Here is a 10664-nt window from a genome sequence, read left to right on the forward strand (position 1 = left end):
AAATTTGACTATATATTTCTTTTTCCTCTTTACAGCTCCAATTAAGGGACAGACCAGGTGATACGGAACTAGATACCATCAATAAAAGAAACAGAAATTAATAGAATAGACTAAAATTCGACTATAAAATTATTTTTCTTCTTTATAGGGTGCAATTAAGGGACAGACCAAGAGATGCAGAGCTATAAAACATCACTCAAAGGGTAAGACAGTGTTCGACAGAGATAGAAACTGAAAAGCTTTGTCTGATTTTATATTCCCTATTCACAGATCAAGGCAAGACTACTAATATAATACAATATACATATAGACATGCTTGGGGGCTCAGATGAGATATGTGAATCTCTTTGTGTGTTGTTCCTCCACCTGAGTTATGTATTTAAAAATCAGTTGCATGTAAATTATTTCCATCATTTTATGGGTTTAATATCTTGATTATTCAAGTTTCATATCTAAAGTTGCCTCAGGTTTGGTATCAATGGTGAGAAGGGAGCAGGTGTGAGGGTGTGACAAAAGTCCGTGATAATGTTGTTTGTCCGCTCAGCCCACTGACTCAAGGTAAAATTGGGGGCATATCATAAAGCTGTGAGGGGCCTCAATGCTCATCCCAGTCACATTGACCCATGAGCCTATAGTGGAAAATAACCTTTTATCCCAGAACACAATATAATGCTACTGTGACATCTGTGTGTGTAGTGCAGAGTGTAAGCAGCTGGTCACAGTCGTCATGATTCCCGAGGCACCATAGAAAAATAGCTCATTCTAGACTGTGATATTTTTTTTACAGTTCACCACGATAATTTTCACCTCATGATTCATAAACACAACCAACCAATCCCGATGTAGGTATGGAAATATAGATAAGATTCTTCATCTCTGTATTTCAGATACATTAACCTCAGCACTTCTGAGTAAGTTATGCTGCCTGGTCCAAGATTTTGCTTTCTTTGCTTAATAGCTTGTGTCCTGCACAGGCAACAGCTTAAGGGATGATGGTGACCTGCACAGCCATGGACTCAAAGGAAGCTTCATCAGTGCCTCGCCTAATCCTGAAGAAGCCGTTCTCACCCCAAGTGTCGCCCCAAGAGTTCTTCACAATCCAGTACTTCTCACCCGTGGTCTCCTCCGTGCCATAGCCCACCACCAGCACCACGTGGTTGGTGATCTGGTCATGAAAAAGGAAAAAAGAAAATTATTCATAATGTAAAATAGATAATACGTAATGGCCAGTGTCTCATATTTTGGCACTGGTCCTAGGCACTGCATGCATGGCACTCTTTATAACTTTGACTACACAGGGTATGCACCTCAAAAGGATTGAACTCATTCTTGAGGCCAGTGTGGTGGTAAATGCCGCTGTCATAGTTGTAGAAGTCATCATACACCATGAAGGAGATGGAGATGGGGCCCGTCGTCACCAGTGCCTCCAGCATCAGCTCCTCGTTGCAGGCTCCATAGTAGCCGCCCACGTGACGGTAATCGCTGACATAGGTGCGGGCGCAAGACGAGTCCGTGATGCAAGGATCATCCTGAAAAACAGCGAAAAGCACAACAGGAAATAAGTATCACTGATGATTATTCAGAATTCCTCCCCCTTAAAACAACAAAAGAAGTAATAATATAACCTATTAGTACAACAATAAGTTACTAAAATATTCACCAGATAAACAACAATTATATTCCAAACAGCACAAGGTCTAATAAAAGAAATATTGCCACAAGCTTGCAGCCACAACATCCCAACCCACTCACAGAACCTTATTATCTGCAAGAATATTGTAGCACCATGGCCTTAACTTTCACTGACTCACCCCGCCAGTGTAGGTGTTGCAGTCTTCAGACACGACTCCTTGGTCCTGGGCATAGCGACCAGCGATCAGGTAGTCGAAGCCTCCCTCGCAGCCTTGAGCCAAGACGGAGCAGGAGACCACGTCCTGAGTGAGCCAGATGGGGCGGGAAAGAAAGAGACGTGGGAATGAAGACATGACCATATTTTCTCCTAAATTTTGCCTTTCAAGAGACTACTGTGAATCCCTGCTTTGTGCTCCAACTAAATTAACAAAGAAAAATCTAAAAGTCTCTTTGTTACGTTTTCATAATGTTCTTTGTTTTCACAGTGACAGAGAACTATACAACTATATCCGTCAAGCATTTTGAGGACACTATTCCCTCCTCCTTCTCCTTCTCCTACTACTACTACTACTACTACTACTACTACTATTACTACTACTACTACTACTACTACTACTCCTTACCTGTGTGGAGAAGACATCCTGCCGCTGGTTCTGGGTGGCAATCCTCACTTGGGACTCCAGGTTGGCCATGGAGGCAAAGGCGTAGCAGGAGCCACATCCACCCTGATCACGCACCGGTGAAACGTAACTCACGCCGTCCACATCACGCCAGTCAAAGCTGTCCGGGAGAAGCGACACACGGGCCTTCTGCTCCTCTGTGGCAGAGGCGGGAGCAGGCCGGGAGTGTACGTCAGGCCACACACTCCCTCCTCGGCGCTGCACCTCCCCCACTGTGTACCTGAGGGAGTGGGAGGAGGAGGAGGAGGAAGAGAAGGAAATGTTACCAGTAAGGGTAATAAAAATACATGGTGAAGTTGAGTCCTTATCATATTTTTACCTCTTGTTGACGTGAGCCATGACAGGAGTGGGAGGAGGAGGAGGAAGAGAAGGAAATGTTACGAAGAAGGACAATACAGTTACGAGGTAAAATTGAGTCCTTATCATATTTTCATCTCCTGTTGAGTGTTGTATTCAAAGCTCTTTCTCTCGTACTTTTTGGGTTGGTGAGGGTAATGGAAAGGATGTTGAGGACAGGATGTTATTAAAGAGGAAACCAATATTATGTAAGTAGTGAATGTGGAAACTTACAATAGATTTCTCTCTCATCAAATATTGTATCAGTGGTTCTTTTGCACTCACTCACTTTCCTATTTTGTCAGGGAAATGGCAATAGAAGGTGATCAAATAAGAGGTGTTACTATAAAAGACAACAGAACTTTACCATGGTTATATGCCTTGTTAAATATTAGCATGCATTTCTTTTTTTCTGAAGATTACTTATCCTGTTTGTGAGGTGAGTGAGAGGAGGAGGAGGCTGAGGAGGATTGGGTGTGTCATGAGGAAGGACGTCATTGTTGAGAGAAGAAATGAGTTTACTTCTTTATCATCTACCATTAATATTAGTGAACTGTTCTCTCTGACTTACTTCTCCAGCTCCGGGAATTCCTTGGTGAGTGGGAAGAGGAGGATAGCATTGTTGTGAGAAGAAATTGAGTTTACATAATTAACATCTATTATTTATTAGTGAACTGTTTTCCATGACTCACTTCTCCAGCTCGGGGTACTCCTTGGCCCGCCACGAGCTCTGCATTGTATTGATCTTCTCCACAAGGGTCGGGTCATTCCTGTAGGGCTGTGATGTGTCCTTGGGGGCTGTTTTTTTAACTGTACGAGGAGGCACCTGAGGACAAGGATATATTTTAATATATATAAGTTATTAAGAAAAACTATTATGTTCCCTCGTGATTCTTGTCTTTTAGAAATCATGCAAGGGCGTGAAGGCTTTAGGAAGGAGAGCAACTTTTCTCTTTACAACAAGGAGGCAGCTCAAGGGCAAGAAACAAAAACAGCAACAAAAAAAGCCCGCTAGACGCTGCCCCAGGAAAAGAAAAATGAACGAGAGGCGAGAGGGGAGGTTAGTTTCAGGTGGAGAGGTGATTGGAATGTCCATATTGTGTGTGATGCTCATTACCAAAATATCACAATCTTAAGAGTTTAGTTCATTTCTACTGTCATGATTTACTTAACATACATTTCCAGACACGGGCAAAACTTATACATCTAAGCTGTTGTCTGATTGTGCATTCTTACCTCTGTGGTCTTATTGGCATAGAAACAAGACCAATTCCTGACGGTGGTGTCTCGGGACCAGCCATTGAAGGTCTGATCACAGTAGGAGGTGACGGAGCTCCAGTCACCCTCGTAGTAAGAGAAAGCGAAGTACGACCTCTGATTGATGTTGACCTGAGGAGCAGAGTGAGGCAACACTCACTGTGACAGCTGTAGTGGACTCAACAGCGGTGCTCAGATAGTTTAGGTCAGTAAGTGTCAGTTTCTAAGCAACAGAGAAATGATAATGATGATTCACAGTGGATTAAAAGAAACAGCTTTAACCCTAGATTACCATCATTGTCCAGAATCCCGGCATGGTGGGTTAGTTAGCGTTGTGGAAGGAAATCTGTCAGACCAACAGTGCTCTACGGCCATGACATCTCAGTTGGTATTCTGCCCTTGGTGCGTGAGGTACGTTTGTATTTTTCCCGTGCTTTCTTTCTAAACTGTTCCCAATTGTCCAAAATTTTGGACAAGGATGGAAAATATGACATACCAAGAAAATATGACATATCTGTGCGGCTAAGGGCTACCGAGGCTGGAGCATTTTGGGGGATGTGTAAACTCGATGTGTGGCACAACTCATCACTATCAGGCAACACAGTGATGGCAGTGGAGCCTTGGTTAGAGAGGCAGGTTTTTTTTATAATTTTCACACATTTTCTTATTTCTTTTATTTTTCATAATGTTGTTTTAGTGTAATATGTTAAGTTTATAGGTCATAGAATTAGGAATGTCTTCTAGTTTACGTAAAAATTTTGTAATTGAACTTTGTACCATCCCTATGTGTGTTTTTATGCCCGCAAAGTTTGTCTGGAATTCCAGACAACGATAGAAACCACGTTATTCCAGCAACGATAGTAATCTAGGGTTAAAGCATTAAAAGCATCAAAGAAAAAGAAGATAAGAAGAACAGAAAAAGATGAAGAAGGGAAACAACTACTACTGTTTCAACTCCTTCTCCTCTTCTTATCGCTGCTGTTACTACTACTGCTATTACCACTACCACTACTTTTACTACTACTACTACTACTTTTGGTTCAGTAACCCCTTCAACACCTCCGCTCCATACCCCACCTCAAAGCCCTGGTTGTAGATCAGGGTCCAGGTGCCGGCGTTGCCCTGCTCGTCAGTGGCGGTGTCGGGGAAGGTGAGGGTAAAGTTCTTGACGTGCACGATGGGGCCCAGACTGTCACAGCTGATGCTTGCGTCCCCCAAGCGCTCCGTCTCGTAGAAGGTCCAGGTGCCGCGGACATCCTCATACAGACAGTGGGCGGGAGTGTCGGCAGCCGAGAGCCCAATGACACTCGCTAAGAGTAAAACAGCAAGCATCTGGAAGGAGAAGAGATACTTACAATTCTCTCTTTGCATTATCTTCTGTAACTGCAAGCAACGTTCACTATGTAGACGTTGTATCATATTGCATCAAGTGTTTTGGATCCATTATTGCAGTTGTTCATTTCTATTATATACTTACCTTAAGGAACTCAACTGTATTATAACTGAAAAGAATAACTTTGTATATTATCATGAAGCTTCATCTACCAAGCTCTCTCTTATCGACATATTGGCAGGCAGGATTAGTGACAGATTATTTGGTCCAGATGTTTTTGTTTTTTATGCTGATGTCTCACCTTTACTGTGTCTGCTGGCAGCGGCGACTCAGGGGCAAGTGTTGATAATGAGTCAAGACCTTGTATTTATGCCACCTGTTTCTTCCACTACGATAAAGCTGATAACCTTAAAAATTATCATTTCATCATCATTACCATTGTTACCTTAATTGTTCTCTTTTCAAGACATTCAACATTTGATGATTTTTCTTGTCATCATTCTGTTGGAGAGATTATTTTGTGCCTCGGCTGCCCGTCATGACAGGCAGTGCTCCACATTAATTCCGGCTTGAGACAGACTTTTAAGACGGGCTTCTAAGAGACCAAACCAATGCAGCCCAACAGTTATGTATATCTCTGTTAACATGAAAAAAATTGACATAAAAGGGAAGCGGAAAATATTGCCACTGAGAGGCCTGGCAACCCTTCCCTTAATGGAGCAACCCATGGGAGCTGAGACACCTGTGCAACCAACCTGTTCACTTCCCACAGGGCTTTTCTTTAGTACTTCTTAAAGCCTAAATAATGCCACACTGATGGGTATACTTTGTCAAAACAAATATGGCCACATATCAGAATTTCAGAGAAAAAATTCTAAAGGATTATGAAGCATCTTTCCATGCTTGTCATTATAGTTGGAAGAATAAATTTTGACATTCAGATTCAGATCTTAGTTAGACTTTTACAGAAATCTATGTAGCTGTGGCACAAGTTGTGTCCAGCAGAAGTAACAGAAAAAGAGAGGTGGCTAGCAGTGCACCGGAAACTTTGTATTGAGATAATCACCAGGTAAATCACTGTACCTGAGTGACAGAAGAGTGTTACATGTTTGGCAGAGGAATAGGATGAAAACAAGCTGTAAATTCTTAGAATTCAATTGCCCAACTATATACAATTTATATTCGTTCTCCATGTTAATGAAATGTTAACATTTGATGTATAAAAGCTTACATAAACATGAACAGCTGCCATAACCCAAGACTGCTAAAAACATTTACACATATAAAATTCATAGGTCCAATTAAGCATATAAAATGGGATATTTAATTCATCACTTAAACAGGAAAAGGCAAGGCACATTTCTGATGGCATAAAAGATCTTACCAAAACAGATTATCATCTTATAAAAACAATTCAATTCATATACACAGAACACGGGAAGATTAAAATAGTACTCAAACTAAGATAATTTTCCAACAATGTAACCTTGATTGTCGTTGTCCAACATGTCTAAACCAAGGTGCTCCGGGAAAACTATCCCATAATAAATAGTTGATGAATATATTAAAATTGAAACGAGGATCCAATTATCTTGGGACAGCCTCTCTCGCTCTTGCTCTTGCTCTCGCTCTCATTCTCATTCTCACTCTCTCTCTCTTTCCTCACACACCTGTATCAGGTATATACATCGCTTCATAGAGAATCATTGATAATGTAGTTTTCAAAGCTGCTTCTATAACATCAAGCAAAATGTTTTCCACAGGCCAGAGCACCATGAATGGGTCTTACCAGTATGTACCCAAAAATATGATCAACAATATTGCAGCTACATGTTTTCTGCTGATAATCTCAACAACTTCAAGCATTTATAACACTTGTTTTAACACATTGTCTAAGCAGTTAGGAAGATACTTTGACCTGAGCAAATAATGTAGTAATTAAGATACATCTGGCCTAAGGAAAATTATTTAACTTGCATTTGATGAAAAGTGGTATTAAAATATACCCAATAAATCTATGAAATTATGTTTGATGACTTCTGCATTAATACCTTGTCTCAAATCATGAAGAAACCCTCATGATGTAGACTGACCCCTAGGAATATTGTGCAAACCATTAAAATGTATCAAATGCTGTGAAACATTATGAAAGATTGGATGAAGTTGGTGCTGACAGGAGTGTGCAGTGTTCCTTACGCTATGACCTGATGTAATGAGAAACTAACAACAAAACAACAGTATGGAAATGCAGTTATGTTGTATGAAATGTATTCCTTTGGATTGCAGACTTTGTACATCTCATAAATGCTTTCCAGTAAGAATACAGAGGTGAAGTAAAACATTTTATATATGTGAAATATAATAGGACAAAAAAGTATGTTCGTCAAGGTACCAAAGGAGCAGATTCAGAAACTGGCCACCAAAGGAGTGTTTGAAAAGCACAGGGAACAACATGATGAGGAAGCCTTCAGTTGCTTGATTGTTAATTCCAAGACAAAAAAGAAAACAATAAATATTTTTAATCAAGCAAGAACTGTTTAGGATATTTTTTGGTTAAGCAATTATTAAGTGTTTTTTTTTTCCTATATATATATGTGACTTGTGTGAGCAATGCAACAAGGAACAAACTATTTTCCAGTCATGCCACACACGGCATAAGGCATCGATTACGAATGACAACACAGTAGTTACTGAGGCCAACAGACTCAACGGCTAGTTGTTAAAGAATGCTATGAAGATGAATGAGCTTTTATATCTAACCCCAAAATTATAGCTCACTAAATAGATGATTACATGTATATATAGCTATATATGTATGTATCCATTTATCCTGTACAAAGATTTGATGTTTCCACAGCTGCTTACATTCCCTACCTTAACTTGAGCAGTGTTTCATCTTTGATAACACCTACAGCCTACCAAAGAATATTATTAAAATAGCATTCAATATATCTTTCCTTTCAACTATTTTCATGCCTAATGCAAGTCCCTATCACCGTTGTGGCACCAAGTTCCCTTGAGCCAGAGGCCCACAATCTGCTCAGTAACTGTTTCCACCCACAGCCCAACATAGACACTTACACAGACTCACAGATACACACACTCACGCACATGAACACACGCACACACACTCACACACACACACACACAGCAATTAAAGCTGAGTTCATAGCACTCACTTTGGAGACAGCAATGAGTTGAGACGTGATCGGCACTTCCCTTAACGAGGATTGAATCACCAAGCACACTGCACACCTACTTCCCCTCAGGGACAAAAATTTCAACAGCATCCTCTCCAGCCTCGCCCTTCTTTGCATCAGCCTCAGCTTTCTTGGCCTTCATCGCCTCCTTCATGGCCTTGCGTCTCTCCTCCATCATCTTTCTCCTCGCCTCATCCTTGGCTTTCCCCTCTTCTGTCTTCTCCACACCAGCCTTGGTGGACCTGGCCGGCCTTGAGGGTCGAGGAGCAGGCTTCCTCCTGGCCTTCCCGGTGCTCACTACCACCTCCGTTCCATCAATGGTGTCTGTTCCTGCCATCTGTCAAAGCACAACCATACATTTTTATAACCCACCTTCTTCTGAAAAGTATAATTACAGTAAAACCTCCTCAAGTCTGCATTTTGAAGTCAGAATTAAGCCAGATAAGTTGGCACTGAAAAAAATATGGACACCATGAAATTAAATGGTCTGTTGGAAAACAAAAACATTGTAACAAAAAGAGATAAAATTTGCATCAATGAAGGACATACAGCCAACTGAATCAATGAAGGACATACAGCCTACTGAATCAATGAAGGACATACAGCCTACTGAATCAATGAAGGACATACAGCCTACTGAATCAATGAAGGACATACAGCCTACTGAATCAATGAAGGACATACAGCCTACTGAATCAATGAAGGATATACAGCCTATTGATGTGGATGCCACTATTGTCAACATTTACCACTGAATAACAGTAGATCATCATGCACAGTCTGTCATGGTTGCTCCTCAAAATGACCAAAAGTAAAAGTAAAAGTACACCCACAAAGCACAAACTATACTTACTTCCTGCCAGTTATTGGCGCGAAGGGTCTCGATCTCCTGCAACAGTTGCCTGATGTCTACCACCTGAATGGAAACCATGTCCCAGAAGCCTGCCAGGTCCTCACAGGTGGTGGGGAACTCCTCCTCAGCACTGACAGTCTGGGAGAAAGAATATTTAGGTGGAGAAAACAGAGACACATTGAGTCTTGAAAGACAATAAAATTATGGTTATACTGAACATAAACTACAGTAGTACCCTCCCGAGTTTCGCGCTTGCTTCGTTCCGAAGGTATAGCGCTAAACTCGAGGATCACAAAACTTGGGGTATTGAAAACACTGAAATAGCGCTTATTTGTTCCGACCCGTAGAGAAGCCAACTTTATTTTCTCACTTTACACCCTTATTATCTCAAAATATGTACCTTGGAAAAAGGAAGAAAATGGGAAGAGAGAACGGGTTGTTTTGAGGCCGCAGTTGAAGGTGATTGCCTTACAATTGACTGACAGTTCTGAAAACACGTTTGTGATTCACTGAGAGTCTGATAATGTCATCGCCAGCGCTCACCCAATCAGCGACCTCACTGCCTTAAGGTGGTGTCACACCGGCCATTTTCCTCCAACCGTTGGGGCTACGGGTAACGCCCATAAGCTGGTGTCACACCGGGGCTTTTTCCTCCCACCACGTTAGCAGCAGGGACAATCGGCAACTCCAACTTTTCCAGGTGTGCGTCACACGGCCAAGGTCGGTTGCCCGCATCCACATTCACAACGTAAACTAAGAACTTGCCCTGTATCGACATGGTGGCATCTGTTAAAGTAAGGGTTGTCGTGGCTTGTGCTGCCATTACCCAAGTTATGGACTTGTTGCTGCAGTTATAGGGAAGGAAGAAGCAGTTGCGGGTGTGGCGTGCCTGTGGTTCCTCCGTGCCAGAAGTTCTCATTGTCACCATTGCGTGCGAGCAACCAACCCACCCATCTTGACTCCAACCACATAAACACGTGGATCAAGTAACAACAAACACAAACACACACACACACACACAAGGGAGGCGGTGGCTGAATCGACAGAGTAACACCACCGCGTTCAGGAGGACGCGAGTTCAATCCCCGCCCGGTGCCACCAAGCTGGGATTTTGTGGCTTAAAACTACCCACATGCTGTCCAGAAGACCACCTATCAACCCGGACTCTAGATTCTAGGATTAAAGATGAGCTCCGGGAGGGCAGCATGAGCCAATGCAAGATGGCGCCACTATAAACACTTGCCTGCGCCAGAACGGGCTGGGCCGACCATCAGGACCCACGGGAAGATTTTGGGCCGACCATCAGGGAAAGCCTCACCGGGCGCTATAGGCCACGCAAAAAAAAAAAAAAAAAAAACACACACATACACCAC

General features: G+C 42.1%; 2 protein-coding genes across 7 annotated transcripts in view; both read right to left on the reverse strand.

The window, feature by feature from the left end:
- Positions 1 to 865: 865 nt before the first annotated feature.
- Positions 866 to 5702, reverse strand: LOC126981583 (dipeptidyl peptidase 1-like). Of its 2 annotated transcripts, XM_050833002.1 has the most exons (9): positions 5540 to 5608; positions 5383 to 5407; positions 4983 to 5237; positions 3885 to 4037; positions 3341 to 3474; positions 2256 to 2532; positions 1812 to 1934; positions 1308 to 1529; positions 866 to 1165 (listed from the first exon to the last, which is right to left on the reverse strand). In XM_050833002.1, the coding sequence occupies exons 3-9, from the start codon at positions 5235 to 5237 to the stop codon at positions 983 to 985; spliced, it is 1347 nt and encodes a 448-aa protein (XP_050688959.1). In that variant the 5' UTR covers positions 5383 to 5407; positions 5540 to 5608; the 3' UTR covers positions 866 to 982. The 2 variants fall into 2 exon arrangements, with proteins under 2 accessions (XP_050688959.1, XP_050688958.1); XM_050833001.1 differs by lacking the exon at positions 5383 to 5407 and having other exon boundaries at positions 5540 to 5702.
- Positions 5703 to 6377: 675 nt separating this feature from the next.
- LOC126981580 (uncharacterized) overlaps positions 6378 to 10664 on the reverse strand; it is a 77577-nt gene continuing 73290 nt past the window's right edge. For all 5 annotated transcript variants that reach the window (XM_050832990.1, XM_050832988.1, XM_050832989.1 and 2 more), the window contains 2 exons: positions 9292 to 9429; positions 6378 to 8775 (listed from right to left, as the gene is read on the reverse strand). In XM_050832990.1, coding sequence (XP_050688947.1) covers positions 8494 to 8775; positions 9292 to 9429 — 420 coding nt within the window. In that variant the 3' untranslated portion in view covers positions 6378 to 8493. The remainder of the gene's footprint in view (positions 8776 to 9291; positions 9430 to 10664) is intronic.

The sequence above is a fragment of the Eriocheir sinensis genome, chromosome 48 (genome assembly GCF_024679095.1).
Source record: "Eriocheir sinensis breed Jianghai 21 chromosome 48, ASM2467909v1, whole genome shotgun sequence".
Classification (NCBI taxonomy): domain Eukaryota; kingdom Metazoa; phylum Arthropoda; class Malacostraca; order Decapoda; family Varunidae; genus Eriocheir; species Eriocheir sinensis.

What these genes read in the sequence shown, in the direction of transcription:
- LOC126981583 (XM_050833001.1), bottom strand. Translation starts at nt 5,237, where the DNA reads ATGCTTGCTGTTTTACTCTTAGCGAGTGTCATTGGGCTCTCGGCTGCC. An exon ending in GAGTACCCCGAGCTGGAGAA is followed by an intron (nt 2,533 to 3,340) that starts GTGAGTCATGGA and finishes CCACTCCCTCAG; the next exon opens with GTACACAGTGGGGGAGGTGC. An exon ending in ATGAGTTCAATCCTTTTGAG is followed by an intron (nt 1,166 to 1,307) that starts GTGCATACCCTG and finishes TTTCATGACCAG; the next exon opens with ATCACCAACCACGTGGTGCT.